The 19,342-nt window shown below is 39.3% G+C and overlaps 1 protein-coding gene across 1 annotated transcript in view; it reads left to right on the top strand.

The window, feature by feature from the left end:
* BCAS3 (BCAS3, microtubule associated cell migration factor) overlaps positions 1–19,342 on the top strand; it is a 454,972-nt gene that overhangs the window by 213,060 nt on the left and 222,570 nt on the right. Inside the window, exons 21-23 of the mRNA XM_023756742.1 lie at positions 640–740; positions 3,151–3,347; positions 6,052–6,149. Coding sequence (XP_023612510.1) covers positions 640–740; positions 3,151–3,347; positions 6,052–6,149 — 396 coding nt within the window. The remainder of the gene's footprint in view (positions 1–639; positions 741–3,150; positions 3,348–6,051; positions 6,150–19,342) is intronic.

Here is a 19,342-nt window from a genome sequence, read left to right as displayed (position 1 = left end):
GGGGCAGCTCCTGCATTGAGCATCTGCCCCCTGGTGGTCAGTGTGTGTCATAGTGACCAGTCATTCCCAGTCGTCTGCTGTTAAGGGTCAATTTGCATATCACCTTTTTATTATATAGAATAGAGGCCTGGTGCACAGCTGGGGGCCGTCTGGTTTGCCCTGAAGGGTGTCCTGGATCAGGGTGGGGGTCCCGCTGGGGTGCCTGGCCAGCCTGGGTGAGGGGCTAATGGCTGTTTGCAGGCTGGTCAAGCCCCCCAGTGGGGACCCTCACCCCATGGGGGTTTGGCCAGCCTGGGTGAGGGGCTGAGGGCAGTTTTCAGGCTCCCCAAACCCCCTTCAGGGTGGGGGTCCCCACTGGGGTGCCTGGCCAGCCTGGGTGAGGGGCTGATGCCTGTTTTCAGACTGACCAAGCCCCCTGGTGACCAAAGCTCCCAGCCTTGCCTTTTTTTTTAATTTTTTTTATTTGTTCCAGCTCCGTGGCCATGGCGACTGGAAGCAGGTATCTGGGGTTTATTTACCTTCTATAATTGAAACTTTGTTGCCTTGAGAGGAGGCAGCAGCCGGCCGGGAAGCTTGGCTGTACAGATATTCCATGCGTGCACACACCTCCTATACTCCTATGTTTTCTTTTTCTTCTAGTGGTTCCCCCTGGAAGTCCTGGGCCCATTACTCGGCACGGGTCCTATGACAGTTTAGCTTCCGACCACAGTGGACAGGAAGATGAAGAATGGCTTTCTCAGGTAAAACTCTGAAATGTTTGGCCTGTTAGAGTGAAAAAAAAAAAGGAATCCATTGTCTGTTTCTATTCTTGAATTTTAAAAAGTATTTTCCTTAGAGGAAAATGGACAGAACTGGGACCTTTTATTTAGGACTGTTAATAAGCTAGTCAGTTGTCTTTCCATATTAAGAATTTTTCCTAAATACTGTTGCAGGAATATATAACACTTATTATTTTATGCCCTCTGTGTGTGTGTGCATTAGCTTTCGTGCAGAGGGCATAAAATACACATCTTTCAAGCAATCCGTTTATATCCCTGAGGACCTTGGGTTTTAGATGGACACTTTGGATTAACATAAGAATTGGCCTTGTGAAAACAGTGAAGTCATTCCGCATTCCCTGGGATTTGTTTTGTGGGGCCAACATTTTCTGAAAATCGGGCCCATACTTTGGTCGGGGAAGCTCAGCATTCTAATCTGCGAGTCCTGGTTTTGCCCGAGTGGGTTTCCTCTCCTCTGCTCATGCAGGGCTGCATCCAGCGGTCTCTACAGTAGCCCTGCAGCAGCTTCTACAGACCCTTCCTCTCGTGCCAGGTGAAGCTGTCTTCATCTCAGGGCTTTGAAATAAAAGATACTTGGGCAGCCCTCAAAATGATGAGATTACAAATGACTTCATTACAAATCCTGTTATGTCTGCTTCAAAGCTGACATCATTCGGTGAAGCGAACGACCTGTCTCCGATTACCAATCCAGCGGCTTTTCATCAGACAGGTGCCTCGGCGGAGGCTGGCGGCCGGTTTACTGCTTTCACAGGGAGGGTTGCCCGAAAAGCTAACCGGAATCTGGACGCTGGAGAAACAAATTGCTTCTAGGTGACACATGTCATCACGCCTAAAATACTCACGGGACGCTCCTTGAAGGAGGTTCAGTGTTTCAGTTCCTGGCAGATAGAGGGACATCCTTTCATGAGGATAACACAATAAAGTAAAAAAAAACAACACAACAAAAAACAGAAGACGGCTGACAGAGAAACCACTGTCCTTCACCTCAACTTTTCAATTAGGAAAAGGGGTAATGTGTGCTGTCAGTGTGAACATCCATACAATATGTTTGTCCCGCACACAACAGGGGAGTGAATAGGAACATCTGGCCATCGCCTCTGTGAAATTGCGCGGGCATCTGTTTACCTCTCGGCTCTGTGACACTGATGGTTTTGAGCTCAAAACACGCAGCATGCTTTCTCTGTGGCCTAATTTCCATTGCTGAATACAACTACTCAACTCAGAAATCACTGTCCTAAATCTGAGTGGTTGTCTCCCGGTGATTAGCGAGAATGTGAATATTGTTCCAAGAGCATGATGCTTTTTTTGCCCTTCAGAACTTACAAACCCAGAGCTGTACTCTGTGAACCTTTTCAGTTATGTTTTGTTAAGAATTAAGCACCGCAATCAGAGACATGTGATTAAATATAGAGGAACTCAGGGCAAAAGGAAGGCATATGGGAAGTCAGTTCTATCAAGTACGTTTATAGACATGGATGTAGCAATTAGAAGACATTGAGAAATAGTCTTTCACCAAAGATTTGCATATGTGCGTCTTACTCACGTTGCTCATTTGTAAAATTACATACTACGTTTGTTTTCAAGTTTTACCCAGTGTCTTCTACTCTGCTTTCTCTTTAAATAGTTTCATTTAATATTGGCAGCATTCCCAGACCCCCTCCATAGACTAAGCATGAAATTCACACAGCATTTTGGTTTTACTGTTTTGTGGCCTTTAAAATACCTGTGTCACTGTTTGTGGTAGCTGAGAAAACATTCTCTTAATATAAAAGTGGATTATGGGGTATTTTGAGAGGAGTTAATAAATATTATAATATTTAAATGGAGCTTTGGGTGGTGAAAATTATTTTATATCTATTTTTCCCCCCTTGGATAGTTTAAGAATAACTTCAAGCTTGTCATGAGCTTGGTCCTCAGTGCAGGATTCACTTTTAATGTGGATTTATAGGTGCAGTACTCAGTGCATGCCCAGAGTGGTAAGTACTGTCTAGAACGAATGAGAAAGGTAGTTCCTAGGGAGTTGACTCTAGTCATGTGAGACAGGTGGCTGGTCTTTTTACTCTCATGTGATTTTTGTTTTGTATATGTGTGGGTCTGGTGTATGTGTATATTTACGTGTGTGTATAGACACGTATATATGCACAAAATGAATTTTTTTTATTTTTGTGAAAACCTCTAAGAGGGAGATAGTGAATGTCTGCTTAGGCTGTGATTATCTTCGCCTTTTGATTGTGGGTGCCCTGGCCCTCCTTCACTTGGTCAAAATGAACTTCTTGGAGAATATTTGTGTTCAGGGACAGGAAGGGGGCGGATTATGAAAGGCTCTTAAAGGTCCTACCACATTTAAATCATGATTCCTAATCTGTTCCAGGTAGAGATTGTGACGCACACTGGACCCCACAGGCGTCTGTGGATGGGCCCACAGTTCCAGTTCAAAACCATCCACCCCTCAGGCCAGACCACAGTCATATCGTCCAGTTCATCAGTGTTGCAGTCTCACGGTCCCAGTGATACTCCACAGCCCCTTATGGATTTTGATACGGATGATCTTGATCTCAACAGTCTCAGGTAAGAAGTAAGAACTAGCAGAGTCATTTGACTGGGTTAGAACTTTCATTTGTAACGAGCATCTTCAGCAACATTTACATTTCTCCATTCGGGCACAGCGCCCTGTTGCAGAATTCATGCTCTGTATTTTGTGATTCCTTATCCTTGGGGATCTCATGTGAGATCTCATTGGATACAATGTGTTTCGAATTATATTTCCCAATGCCACTTTCCTGAAACGCTTCCAGAATTTCCTCAGGGACTTTCCTTCTCCTCACACTAAAGAGCTCCCACTATTGGTTAGCTAGTTGTACACCTGAAACCTATATCATGTTATTAACCAGTGTCACCCCAGTAAATTCAATAAATGAAAAGGCCAAAAAATAAAATTAAAAAAAAAATCCATAAAATTCACTGTGCAATTCAACATCCCCACTATTTAATGCCAGGACACTTCCACCACCTCTGTCAGTTTGTTTTTATTTTTCTCTTTTCTTATTATGAAAAAACTAGAGGCCCAATGCACACAATTTTTGCAAGAGTAGGCCTTCCTTCCCCCAGCTGCCGGCACCGGCTTCCCTCTGGCACCCGGGACCCGGGCTTCCCTCCGGCCCTGGCTTCATCCGGAATGACATCTGGTCTAATTAGCATATTACCCTTTTATTATTATAGATTTTAAGCATATAAACATGTATAACATTAAAGAGAATAATAGAATAAACCCCATGTGTTTGTCACCCAGCTTCATCACATCGATTCTTGACCAGTCTTGTTTCATCCATAGCACCATCCACACCTCACTCCCAACTCTGGATTATTTAGAAACTCTACTATAAATTGAATGAATATTAGGATACTTATTAGGCTACATAAGTTTTTGAGACCAGGCGGGGGCTTACTTTGCCTCACCTGACCATAGACTATCTTTTTGTTTCTCTCAAGAATCAGAAAACATCTTTTGCAGAAATTTCAAATAAACTCTTCCTCTTTTCTCTGCCCTAACCATTTTCCCTTGGCTTAGGTAAAATAAGCTGGGGTGAATGGGTATTGGGTCATACACCACACTGCCCACGATAGCAGTGATCAGTGTTTAATAACAACATTCCAACTTCTGGTACTCCATCAAATGGATTTGCACTTCACCTCCCTCCCATTTCTTTTGTATAACAGATACATACACATTTAAACTGTGTTTTCAGTAGCTATGAACTCTTTTTCTGCAGTTCATACTTGGCATTTTAGGCTTGTGTAATCTGTCCCATGGTGATTATCAACCTCTTCTCTTCCATCAGTATCCACTCTGAACTCCATGCTTCAGTCAAATCATGCTCCTCATGGCACCTGCATTTCTCATGCTGAGTCACAAATCCAAGGGCTTGCTTGTCCTAGTTCTGTGCTTAATGGGCACCTCTTGCTCCTCTGCATGTATACATACCCAATTACTGTATGCAGGTGCAATTCCTGTTACCCCTTGACAAACTCTTCTCCGTCCGCTGTGGACCATTCATTCATTCCTCTACTTCTCAATTTGGAGCCTTTATTACCTTCTTCATTTTGACATGTTAGTTGTCTTTTGCCTCAGTCATAAATGCCCATGTGCTATACCATATATTCACACATAGATCTTGTATTTCACGTTTTGTTTCTGCTTATTCCTAGAATAATAATGATACATGACTAATATTCAGCAAATACTTATTGAATAAATAAAGTTCCAAATGCAGGCATATATTCTTATAGCAAGTTTTTATTCTATTAAGTTGCTTAGGAAGCTCGGATTTTTTTAGTCATACAGATATTTTTATGTTCACGTTATTAAGATAATACAGCTAGAAATAGACCCTTGTTATTTATGGATTTACCATTCATAAGCAATTTGAAATTGTATTTAGTAAATTGCAGTTTTGCTGGGATTCTAATTGATTCTTTCATGCTAATTGATAATTTTATGGAGGTAACTCAGATAGTAGTGATCCTAGCTAAACCCCTGGCAGTGACCTTCAACACAGTTTTGCTGTCCTTTGCTTATTGTCATGTATAAAGTAACTTTCACTGAGAGGTTTAAGGCAGTTACTAAAAAATGTGTATCAAGCCCTAACCAGTTTTGCTCAGTGGATAGAGCGTCAGGCTGGGGACTCGAGGGTCCCAGGTTCGATTCCGGTCAAGGGCATGTACCTTGGTTGCGGGCACATACCCAGTAGGGGGTGTGAGGAGGCAGCTGATCAATGTTTCTCTCTCATCAATGTTTCTAACTCTCTATCCCTGTCTCTGTAAAAATCAATAAAATATTTTTTTAAAAATGTGTATCGAGTATTGCTGCCTTTTCTAGAAGCATTGCTAGTTACTGCACTTTCCTTGAATGAGAGGATTCTCAGAACTCTTCATATTTGCCTCTTGCAGAAGCCAAAGGTCTCTGTAGGAAGTATTTTGTTTCCTCTCCCAATCTACTTAATTTATTTCTTTAGATTAATGTCAAATTTCCAATCCCTTACTTAAAATATATTAAATAACATACAAAGAGAAGGGGGGGGGTCAGGAGTGTAGAAAATTTTTGCTGTGCCTTGTGCAAGAGTTAGGGACCACAGCTCCTCTGTTTGCCCTACTTCAGAATGAATGGTTCTTTAATGGATTGGGCTATGCCAGCATTCCTGATTTAAGGTCTGATGTAGCAAGCGACAGTTTTGATGCCAGTAACATATGTGAATTAAATTAAATTGCATTGCAGGATCCAGCCGGTCCGCTCTGACCCAGTCAGCATGCCAGGGTCATCCCGTCCAGTCTCAGATCGAAGAGGAATTTCCACCGTGATTGATGCTGCCTCAGGTAGAAAACTACCTCCAAAATGTTTTTTGGGTAGTTCTGTGCATTTTTAAATTTCTTTTTCTTGCACAGTGTAAAGAATGATAATATTTTACCTTTCTCGCTTTGTTTTTAGTTTTGCTTTAGGACGTATGTGCTTGCGCGCTCGAGGGTGTGTGTGTGTGTGTGTGTGTGTGTGTGTGTGTGTGTGTGTGTGTGTGTGTGTGTGTGTGTTTTGAAACAATACTATGCCAACATTTGTTGCTGAACAGTGCCGTGCATTTAAATATTGCTGAGGTTGGTGGATGATGCGGTGGAGTTGGCACTTGATTAAATGTAATGAACACAGTATTGAAGGCTACAGGGTTGATGACTGCTTTGCCTTTGATCTTTCAAATGTGGAGAAGCAACCTTGACAGAGAACGTAAATACAATATATGGATTCAATTTACTCAACCTGTTGAGTATCAAAGTGCCTGATCTGTGGAAGGAGAGAGTCCAAATGCTGAGGCTTAAACGGCCCTATTATTGAAAGCATAAAATTTAGAAATTCATTAACTTAGCTCTAGTCTATCTATCACAGTTATTAACTTCCTATCCTTGGGCCCACGCCAGGAATATGTATCATTAGTACCTGGAAGTTGGTCTCTGCCTCGGTTAGGTGAGAGTTGCTGCATCAGTATTGTAAAGCTGTTTTCTGCCAGCTCTGCCAAATATAGAAACTGTTTGCAATAATTTTCTCATCTCCAGATGGAGTGATAAAGAAAATAAGGACAGCAGTGCTTCATATTGTGGAGCAGCTGCTGAGCATCTGAAGATAGCCCACAGCAGGGTTTCATCAAAAACGTCCCTTACAAGTAGAATTATTAAATACTTGGCATTAGGGAGACAGTTGAGTCCGAGAGGATTTTAATCTACAACAATTTTAAAATCCCCAGAGACCGCTGATTTGATTGAGGCTTAAACTGTGAAAGAAAATGGGAAAAAAACAAACCCAAAACTGATTTGTGAAGGTCACTTTTCAAAGACCATAGCTTCTGTTTCTGACTGTCTCTGGGTGGATTTTGAAGTTTTGTACGTTTTCTTCTCTTTCTGATTTATTTTTTGGGGGTCTGTGGAGTGCACATCCGGGGCTCTGCCTTCACGTTTAATACAGACTCTTATATTAGAGGACCCATACTTGTTCTCCGATTTAACTTGGCAGTCACGGCTGTCTCCTGGAAACGAGGACAGAAATGCATCTATCATCGCTCCTGTGCATTGAATGAGATGTTGAGATAGGTGACTTAGGCGATAAATCTTCTTGGCTATGTCCATGGGGAGATGCTAACAGGTCCTCCTCATCTGGGGCTATCACTTATAATTATGAATCCTGGAAATGATGTATTTTAACCTGAAGTCTTTCATTCAAGATTAGAGTAGTAGACTTTGTTGGGGTTTTTAAAATATTCCTAAACTGCTGTATTATCACTGTTGTAGAGTCAAGTGACTAGCAACCAGCCAAGTGAAGTACATGTCACTAAAGAAGTTGCCATGTATGTTATTAAATGTTGCCCTATTCAGCACTGTAGTCTGAGGTAATAAAATATTTGTCCTGTAGCACTATCTCCGTTTTAGCTCTTCATAAAGTTATCTCATGCCACAGAGAGGGACTTCAGTAAACTGTTAGAATCATGGTTTTGCTTAACTCTGTCACAAGAAGAGTTTTAAAATCGATGTTCAAATACGGGAATGATGTCTTTGCCCTTGACTTACATTTCCATCAGAGACACGTCGTAGGAGTTTCTGGGGTGTTGTTTGACAGCTCAGAGCTCCTGCCTAAAAGCACCAATCTTGTGAGTAGAGAAAGGACTTCTTGGTGACCAGGCTCTGTTGTTACTTTTCTAGGACTATTTTCACTCCAGACAATCATAGCTTATTTTTGGAAGGAGCCAAAGCAATGACATGTGTGTGCTTTCTCTAGCTGAGCTAAAGAAACCCCATAGGTGAGGAATTGGACTTTTATGAATGATTCTCTCTCTCTCCAATTCTCTACTTCTCTACTTCCTTTTTTCCCACACATTTTTTTTTAAAAAAATGAGTGAATAATGTTTTGTTGGGGAAACTTTATCTACTTTATCTGATGGGACCACTGACGTAACAGATTTACTTTTCTATTGATATTTAACATGATAGAGGTTAAATGGTTTGGATCTTTTTGGAAACGTTTATGGGAAAATTCTGTTTTTGATTCTCCTATTAAAAAGAGTCTAATAATTTTTGTAATTGCTCCTGAACTAGGAAGTGCTTCCCCAATTATGACCCATGTGTTCGAGTTGGCTGCATGCTGTGAATATGCTTATTTGGAGTTTTGTTTGCCTTTGCTTGAGCAGCTTGGCGGCACCTCTGATGATGCGTCCCTGCTTTGTATTACCTTCAAGCAATTTGGACGGCGAAATGTACTATCCTTTTCATTGTTCCTGTGGCACGTTTCTTAGCTCTCCCTCTATGTTAATGACACCTTTTGCTCCTTCTGTCTAAACTGGTGGTGATACAATTATTTTTCATACAATCACTTTTCAGAGGCTTAGAATTTAAAATGTCATTGTGATGCGATTAAGTCTTTTGTTAATGTGACAATTTTCGAAGTGAAAATATGTTATTTGAACCTTGGCTCTGCGTGTTATGTTTTAGATTTCTATGTATTTTGCATTACACTGGTCACGTTATTCTGTTGAAATTAAAAGCAATCATCAGAGTTGTGGCACTTTTGCTAAGAAATATTTCCCCCACAATTTCTTGATTATCTAGTGTATCTGTGCGTCACTGCTTCCCATGGAACACGTTCCTAAAACATATGGTTTTACGTTAACTTAGGTGACTGAGGCATAGTGTAAACTCTAGCCTTTAGGTACCTCTGAACCAGCTGCTCATGGTCTCTATATAAATATGTCTGATTTAGACTCAGCAGATTTATAACTGAGAGGTGTTATTCCGTAACATGCTTCATCTGATCCTGGTGATCCAGAAGACACTGTCCTACCTGAGGTTTTGCACTTAGATGAATGTGACATGTTCCCTTCTTGACTAAGGAGAAGACCATTCTGGAATTGGACTTGATAGGATCTTATCGTTACTCACAAGCTACCCAGAACAAACAGAATCTGAAGGAACTGCTCCATTTTCCGGTGTTTCCAACTAACTAACATCACTGTCTCTGAGTTATAGATAGTATTTCTAGACAAAGTACCTCCTGGATTACTTACCATTGGATTTCTCTGTACATTCCTATTGGTTAGGTACCTGAGAGTTTCTTCCATTGTTGGTCCTTTATAACACGTGTCCTACATAGGTGTAGGGTCCCTGACGCGAAAACAGACAGGTAGTTCTCAGTGTCCTGTGGAAACTTTGTTCCCACGTTGGTGACAGATGCTCTTGTTCTGAGCCTTGTAGGCTGCCCCCGTTGGATAACTTAATAATAACTCTAGTTGCTTTTGAGTCACCCACACAGAGGACCTAGAAAGATCTAGTTTACCTGAAGTCTGTTTGTCCTGATTTGTAGTTTTGCTATGGGCGTTGGTGTTTACCAAGAAAGAAATCAAAGCAACTGAGAGTAAAAAACAGACTTATTCCTGGCTCGTATGAAGAGCAGACATCTTTGTCAAATTCTACTAAAGTAAGCATTCCATAGAGAAAAGTGTGGTTAGAAGGGGTGGGGCAGCATTTAAGTTAATCCTGAGGAAGGTGACAGCAGGAGAAGGAACATTGTGACAGATAAGTAAAATGAGTTCTTACCCTTTAGTGCAGACTTGGTTACATAAGGAATCTCCTGCCACATCCAGCGTTTCAATACATAGGGACAGAGGTGCCGACCTGGTATTTGTTCTTGTTCTTGACTCAAGAGAAAAGTTATGTTCATTGTGCAACTGAAGGAATCTAAGTAACTTCTATGAAATTAATTCAGGAGACAATTTTCCAGGATGCAATTTTGCCAGTATCAAAATAATTTGTTTATTGAAGAAAATGATAGACTTAAAAATCCAAATTGGTTTCATTTGATTGATTTTTATAATAGTTCTTTCACCCTGCTTTACATTTTTGGCATTCAGTGCCTCAGACCTTGAATAAAACAAATAATACTTATTAGAAAAGTGGATAGGGCAGGCAACAAGGAGGTTATTCAGGACTGAAATCCCTGCTGGAGGGATGTTCTCACAAGAGACATGCTTCCACCATACAGACTTTACTGATGGGCAGGGGGAAGAATATTCCTAACGGTTATATCGCATTGTATCCACAGTCGCCATTCCAACCTGAGGCAGACAAACTTAGCCACTTTATCTTAGAGCCCTCAGAGACATGAGATGCTGGTGGTAAGGAGCAAAGAGATTTTTAAGGAACACCATTCCTCCAGTCAACCTGGGTGAGACCAGAGCTCCGTGACTCTAAAACTGAAGCCGAGTGACAAAAGCCATGACATTATATTCATGGCCTTGAACCGTTGCTGAAACCTTCAACAGGTTATGTTTAAGTACCTAGCCATTCTTCTGTATCTGTAAAAAGAATTTAAGGTTTCCTGTGCAAAAATTTGTTTCATGCCCCCCCCCCTTTTGGCAGGGATGTGTTCAAATTATTGCCTAAAATAACTTCCAGATATAAATGACATTAAGTTCTGTAGAAATACTGAAATATTTCTTTGAGTAAATGATGTGATATTCATTTAATCGAGTTCCAGATAGTCTTTGTGATTATAAGGTGTCGAAAACTGCAAGCATTCTTGTACCTTGTGTATTCAGAGCTTGTGTGGGATCCATAAGAGGATTATGGATGAGGGTGGAATTAAAAGAAGGCTTAGTCCTCACTTGTGAACAGTACCTCGGACAGAGGGAAAGGAGGTCAGTAATTTTACCTGGATACTTACTATCTGTAGTTGAAACAGCTAGTAAACAAACTCACACATAAAGGTTGGCATTTTAGTAGAAACGAGGAAGTTTATGCATTATTTCACCTCTACTCTAATGAACACCTATGGTCTGTGTCAAATAAAAAATAAGTTTTAGAGATTAAGAACATAGAGAAAAGACCTGATAAGCCCACCAGGATAGGGCTGGGCCACATCTCTCTCCTTCTGATTTAAATATTCCTCTATTCTTCTTTCTAATATTTATAGGATGTTAGAAGATGAAATGCAAGTTAACAGTGTGGAAAAATTTAGCTCAGCACAATTAAGAAACAAATGATTGCCCCACTTGAAGATGAAGAAACTGTAAACAGAAGTAGAAGAAGCTGTTGGGGAAAGTTGTGGGGGATTTTTTTTTTTTTTTTGGGGGTGTTTTTTTTTGTTTTTTTGTGAGGACACATTGCTTCTTTTGAAGAAATCTTGTGGGCGCACTAAAAACGGGCGTGCTTTGCTTTCTCTATGCAAGCACCAAGGGCCTGTCACGACTTTAAGTCTCGCCTAAGCACTTCCCGAGGGAATTGGTGGCATTCTCCCCACTGTTGATACACCATGGCACCACATATTTACATGGGGCTTTTTGGCTAAAAGACCCAAGTTTTCTCTTTTTGTACCCTTATTCCTACATCTTTAATACAAGGCTGGACTGTTTATGTAGTCTGTTGCCTGAGACTGTGGTGGCAGAGGGACAATATTAGGGGCAGTATTAGAATTTGTTTAAGTCTGAACCGGGAATTCCATTTGTCTTAGTGACATTAGTGTCAAACTGTTAGTGCCACACTATTTTAAATTGTGTCCAAGAGCCTGAGAGGCTTGGGCGTCTAGGTGTCATCTATAAACTTAGAAACAAACAAAAGAGCCTCTTTCCATTGAATATGGAAGCCCCGAGAGCAATTAAAAAGCAGCCTGGGACCTCACCCGGGCAACTCGGCGGAACCGGAGCTCATGGCATTCCCCTGGATATTGTTGAAATCTGTCAGAGAAAAGCTAAAGCAAATAATCAAAGGGAAAATAATTGTTCCTGGGAAAAGTCTTGTTTTGGAAGCTAAGTGTAGTGGAAAGAATTGTTGGTTCTAGTCTCAGCTCTGCCTGTAACTACGTACTTGGCATATTGCTTCAAAACCCAAGGCTTTCTTCCATAAAATGAGGAATCAAAGTAGCTTATTTCCAAATTCCCTTCCAGCTTAAAAAATGACTAAGTTTGCACTTTGGCTCACCTTTGAAGAATTTTTTTTTAATTTTTTTTTAAATCTTCACCTGAGAATATATTTCCACTGACTTGGGGCCGGGGGGGGGGGGGGCGGGCGGGGGGAGAGATCGGTTGCCTCCCGTACGCATCCCGGCCGAGGATGGAACCTGTAACCTTTTGGTGTGTGGACAACGCTCCGACCAACAGCCACCTGGCCAGGGTTCACATTGGAAGAATTTTTGAAAATTAGGACGTAATTTACATATAACAAACATGCATGTATCTTCATCATACAGCTTGCATTTTATACCCATGTAATCACCACGCAGATCAAAATTGGAATATCTTTATCTTCCCAGGAAGTTCCCTTCTGTCTTTTCCAGCCAATACTACCTTTGACTTAGAGATTACCACTCTGACTTTCATCATCAGATTAGCTTTGTCTGTGTTGAACTTCATGTCAATGAAATCATTCTGTCCATACTTATTTGTGTCTGGCTTCTTTTTACTCAACTTAATGCTTTGAGACTCATCCAGGTGTTACACGTGTCACTGGCTCATTTTTTAAAATATTACAGTGTAGTATGAATATAACACACTTTACTAGTATGTATCCATTATCCTATTATTTTCCGTTTCAGGCTTATTATGAATAAAGTTGCTTTAAACTTTCCTGTACAAGTCCTTTCTTTTTTTCTTTTTTCTTTTTTGACATATGCAGTCATATCTTTGGGGCATATACCTAGGATTGGAATTGTTGTCTCACAAGGTAGGCTTGTGTTTAGCTTCATTAGGAACTGTCAAGAAAGTATTCCAAATTACAATGCCAGTTTTCATTCTTAACAGCAATGTGCAAGCTATTCTGGTGAACATAACTGTGATTTTAATTTGCCTTTCTCTGATGAACACTGGTATTGAGCTCCTTGAATACAGGGTGGGGCAAAAATAGGTTTGCAGTTGTGAGTTTAAAAGCACAGTTTATTATTTTATTATTACTTATTACTTATTGTATTATTTTCCCTACAAACAACTGCACACCTACTTTTACCCCACCCTGCACACCCACTGGTCATTTGAATGGCTTCTTTTGCAATGACCTTTTGAAGTCTTTCAATAATTTTTATTGGGTCTGTTTATATTGAATTTCAGGTGTTCTTTAAATATTCTGCATGCAGGTCTTTTGTCAGATATTTTGAAAAAAAATTCCTTTTATTTTATTGCCTTTTCACTTGTTTTTGACAAGCAGAAGTACAATTTTTCAATTGCTTTTTCCTTTTATGTTTTGCACAGAAAAAAAGTTTCCCTTTCTCCCGGTCTCGAAGTGATGCTGTTCTCTAGTAATTGTATAGTTTTGGCCTTTGTATTTATATCTATGATCCTTTTCAAATTATCTTTTATTCTGAAATGAGATCAGGATCAAGGGTTGCTTTCTTTCACACAGATACCCAGTTGCTCCAGCACCGTTTATCAAAAAGCCATGCCTTTCCCCCAATGCGTTTCAGTGATGCCTTAAAAAAAAATCATTTTTTTTCCCTGGATTCTCTATTCTGTTCTGTTGATTTATGTTCTGTCTTTGCACTATTATCATACTATTTTAACTCCTGTAGCTTTTTAGTAAGTTTTGAAACCTGACAGTTTAATGTCTCCACTTTTGCTCTTCATGTGTATCTTGGCTATGGTAGGTTCTTCACATTCCCATACACATGTATATGTACATATATATGAGTGGTTCTTGGTGTGCTCCCAAGACACTTTCAAGCACAAAAACTAGTTTTATAATAAAATGTTGACATTTAGTACCGATGGTACAGTAGCAACGGTAGGTAAAACTGATGGAATCTTAGCAGAGTAAAAGCAGTGTCAGCAAACTATACTGTGGCTGATGCTACCTACTCACACGTAAAAGAAAAAAAATAAACTAATTTTATTAAATTCTGTTGCTTGTGTACTTCTTTCTAATATTCTGTATATCACATTGCAAGATAGTTGTCCTGAGGAGATGCAATTGAATGATGGTTGTGGATTGAACCTAGCAACCATCTTACTTCAAAGAACAACTGACAAACCTTATTCAGACATGGGTATTCGACAGACATTTTCTCAAAAAAAAAAAGTAAGCTAGACACTTCAAAGAAAAGAGCTGACATGTTTATTAACAATGATAAAATTGCAGTCTTTAATTGAAAGTTACAAATTTGAAAACCATGTATTCACCTGTATCCACCACTGTCTACGTTACAAGTTTCTAGTATTTAAAGGCATCTCTGATGAGTGAGGTGCTGATATGAACTAAAGTGACATTCTTATAACCTACGGTAAAATAAATGAGGATTTGGAAGATCTGCAATATTTTCCAAATGACCAACTTTATGATTTTACAAAATTATGTTTGGGTAATGGACTCATTCCACGGTAAGATAGGAAAAGGGATTTTAATGTAAGAGAGGACAAAAGTTAATTGATACGGTCTCAGATATCATTGGAACTAACTTGTTAATGTGTCATATTAAGGAAAAATAGCCCCAGAACCTGAACCTGAAAAGGTTCATAATCTGAATTAGCTCCACCCTTTTTCAGTTACATTTTTGAGGGAGGTCAACTTGTCCTCACATACTTCATCAAAACCACATATCGCAACAGATGGAATGCATAGGCTGATATGAGAATCTGCCTGTTGTCTATTACAGTTTTCTACCCCAAAAGTAAAAATGGCATTTATATTGATGCAGAAAGAGTTTCTTACTGTTTTTCAGTGAGTTGAAAAAAACGTTCCCAATGTTGATAGATAAAATGCACATAAACCAAAGCTCTTTGGAACTTTAAGTTTTTAAGAGTAGGAAGGGATCCTGATTCAAAAACATGTTTGAAAACCATTGATATATACCCCCTCACACACATACACATATATATGAAATATATTCATATCTACAGAAATTTATATGATATTTGATTATAATTTCATTGAATTTGTCAATCAAATTTGGAAGGATTGACATAATTAAATATGCCAGTGCATGAACCTTTTATAGCTATCCATTTATTTATTCTCCTTTAATTTCTCCTAATATTTGTTAAGTTTTGATGTAGAAGTCTGAAACACATTTTGTGCAATTTCTTTCAATTATTTGATGTTTTGATTCTAATATAGTGTTTTACTTCATCTTTCTGGTTTTTTATAGTATATAGAAGACAGTATTTTTTGCATATTGAACTTGTGTCCGGAAGCCTTTCTAAATTCATGTATTAATTCTGGTAGATTCCTTTGAATTTTCTACTATGAAACCATATTATCTGCAAATAAAGATGGTTTTATTTCTTTCTGATCTTTATATCTTTTATTTCTTTTACCCCTTATAGTTGCTTAGACTTCTAGTGTGATGTTGACTAGAAATGATGATATTGAACATTCTTATCATCTTCTTAATCTTAGAGGGAAGTGCTTAATACTTCACTATTAAATAGTATATTAGATATAGTATGTTTGATATGTATATTATATATAATGAAAACCTACATTTTTATATTGTATCATTCTTATATTAGAACTCCTACATTCTTATATTGAATCATTTCTTTACTGGAATGAGGAAAATATGGCAAAATCTATAAAAGAACCAAATTGACATTCTACACCTGAAAAAAAATAATATCTTAAATAACTCAGTGAATGGGCTTAACAGCTTACTGAATGCAGAGGAAAAAGGATCAGAGACAAAAAACAAGTCAGAATTTATCAAAACTGAAGCAGAGGCAGAGGAAAATAATGAAATAAAATAGAACTCCGTTTGAGAAGTGTGAGGGTTAATATTAAACTAACATGTGTAATTGTTACACATGGATGACAAGATGAAGAGAACATGGCAAAAGAAAAGAAGGGCTGAGAATTTCCAACATTAATTAAAGATATCAACTCAGAGTTTCAACAAAGTCAGTGTACCCCAAGTAGGATAAACACTACGAAAACCTTACCGAGGGATATCAGAGTCAAACTGTTGAAATCTAAAAATCATGAAGCAATTTTAACAAGTCTTTGTTTTCTTTGTTAGGTTCATATTTGGGTAAGGATTTGGAGCTTTGACAAAATTAGTGTGATTTTTAAGTTTCTCTGGCAGTATGAGATCCCTGTCTCCTGATGATCTATGAAGAATCTTCAGGGCCTTAGCTGGTTTGGCTCAGTGGATAGAGTGTCGACCTGCGGACTGAAGGGTCCCGGGTTCAATTCCAGTTAAGGGCACATTTATGGGTTGTGAGCTCCATCCCCAGTAGGGGGTATGCAGGAGGCAGCCGAATGATTCTCTCTCATAATTGATGTTTCTGTTTCTCCCTCTCCCTTCCTCTCAGAAATCAATTTAAAAAAATAAAAATAAAAATGTCTCTATATGTCTCTCTACATAAAAAAATCTTCAGGATATTTATTTTAAGAAAAGAAAACCAAAAGATATGGAAAACCAATATTTGTTGCTAAACATCTAGGTGCCGAACACTGTGCTAGGTGTTTTCACATGGCTTATCTCATTTAATCACATTTAATTGGGATCACAGGTCCATTTCAGAAGTATGCAAAGAGTGGGACCTAAGACACCTAGCTCCTGATACTTAGAATTACTTACAGTGCATTATGGTGACACCTCAGATAAGTCCAAACCTCTTTTTACCCTGCCTGATCAAATATTCATTTCAAAGCACTGTATGCTGAAATGAGGTACGTGGGAGTTGAAGAGAATCAACTATTCAGGTGGTGAAAATGTGTGAATGCGGCTGGCAGATGAAGTTCCAGTATGTTGAATTCCCAGCTTGTCCTTACTGCTTCAGGCAACAGCTGACAGGCCTGACTGGTCACTGGCTGCCCGTTTGTGGCATTGATAGGACTGGAAATTCTTAGTGTCACAGATACTTAAAAGCTGCCCCTGTTAGAGTGGATACGAAATTGCTGGAGGGTCCGTTTTGCATAGAGATGTAATCAATATGGTCTAGAGTTCATGGCCCGAACCTATAATTATCTGGACGCTATAAAGGTGGCTCGTTGTTACAGAAAATGCTTATCTTCAGAACTTTGGGGCTACATTGTGAATGGACAGAAGAAAAATAGAGGCTTTGTCAGACCTCTTTCTATACTTGGCAGTATTTTGAAGGCTATCATCATAATCACAGAATAGGCTATTCTTATAGGATTAAAACGTTGTATCTTTAAGATACGGGGTGCTGAAGTCTACATCTCACCTCTGATGCTATCCTGTGAAAGTTGTGGCTTGAATGTTATCAGCTTCTGATTTGGGATTTTTTGAATACCAAAATAGAATTTCTTTCCATTGATCCAAATACCTGGATTTGAAGTGCAGCTTGAATAATAACACATTTTGAGTTTGATCTTTTCCTGCAGCTAGATGTATGCTGAGAAAAGAAATAGGGTAAGCAGATACCAATGGCATCTATGTTCTAGGGCAAGAGTGAGTAGAAGGAGATGACACAGGTAGCAATTCTTAAGTCACTGTTTTTACCACTGCATTTATGTATATTTTGACGGACATTAATTTGCTACCTGAAAATAGTAAAACTGCAGGCCTGAAGTGATTTGACAATTGATGTGGATCCTGATTGTGCTGTCACTGCTTGGCTTAAGAGACCTCTGGATGGCATTATTATTGGGTTACCCTAAGGGCAGGATGTTTTGATAATAGGGGGAAAGTAGTACCTTGTAATAGAGCAGCGGTTCTCAACCTGTGGGTCGCGACCCCTTTGGCCGTCGAACGACCCTTTCACAGGGGTCGCCTAAGACCATCCTGCATATCAGATATTTACATTACGATTCATAACAGTAGCAACATTACAGTTATGAAGTAGCAACGAAAATAATTTTATGGTTGGGTCACAACATGAGGAACTGTATTTAAAGGGCCAGAAGGTTGAGAACCACTGTAATAGAGGGCTCTCTGAGAACAAGGCTGTCTTTGTATTCCACATGCCTGGTATTGGTGCCTGCCAGCAGATAATCAATATTTGTTGCATTGTTGATTTCTCATAAAAATAAGGCTCTATACCATAAAGTGATTAAAATTTATAATGTTGCATCTTTCTATCTCCATTCCATCACTTAAACCTAGAATATGTAATCTTGATCTAGAGTCTTTTCTTAGGGTTGCCCTTATGTTTATGATCACTATTCCTTTATTTGGGCCCTTGGTAAACTGTGTGAAAAGTTGGACTATTTTGCAGAGCATTTCAAATGATCTTTTATGTTAATTTAGAAAAGTATTATTATTTTTAAGTAGTATGTTTTTCATCTTTGATGTAACCAAATAATAAAAATAAAGGAATTATGACCCTCAACTCAATTGTTCTTTGGTCTCATTAGGCTAGCATGGAAATTTGTGTTTTAAGGTTTATCTTTATAAAGCATCAACTGTGGCAAATTCCTGCTCTCTGGCATCTGTGGTCCAGTCTGGCAAACTTCCACTGAAAGGAATGGACTTGCTTTTGTCTGGTCACACTAGGCTAACTTTCAGACGTATCATTGTATGGATCTTTGGGGCTGTCTTTTAACCTAGCCCATCTTAGACATGGGCCCAGGATTTTGACATAGAGGGATGTGACCTAACTTTCATGAAGCCAGAAAGTTTTATTGAAGGTATGCTACCATTTTGGTCATGTCATCACACTTGAGTGACTTGTACTAATGCTCTAGGCCAGTGGTCGCCAACCAGTGGTCCGCGGACCACTGGTGATCTGTGAGGTCCAAAAGCTTGGCAACCGCTGGTTTAAGGAAACCTTTGGAGCAGCGGTCGCCAACTGGTGATCCGTGAGGTCGGAAAAGTTGGCAACTGCTGCTCTAGGCAGCCCCAATGGCACATCGTATCTTGAGTCTCAAACCTGTCATACTTTGGTGTTGGAAAGACTACAGTTATTCTGTAAATGCTCAGTGTGAAGATTGTAGGAAATGCCAAGAGTTGCACTCGAAACTTTAATAACCTCTCAGTTAGTAATCCCTTCTTTAGAGGAGTTTATATAGTTTTAAAATAAAGAATGTTTGCATGACCAGGAAGAGAAAAGATCCTTTTACCTTCTGTTTCTCTCTGACGAGGGCACTTAAAGCAT

Source organism: Myotis lucifugus, unplaced genomic scaffold (genome assembly GCF_000147115.1).
Source record: "Myotis lucifugus unplaced genomic scaffold, Myoluc2.0 scaffold_99, whole genome shotgun sequence".
In the NCBI taxonomy this organism is placed as follows: Eukaryota; Metazoa; Chordata; class Mammalia; order Chiroptera; family Vespertilionidae; genus Myotis; species Myotis lucifugus.
This window is presented reverse-complemented; position numbering and strand designations above follow the sequence as displayed.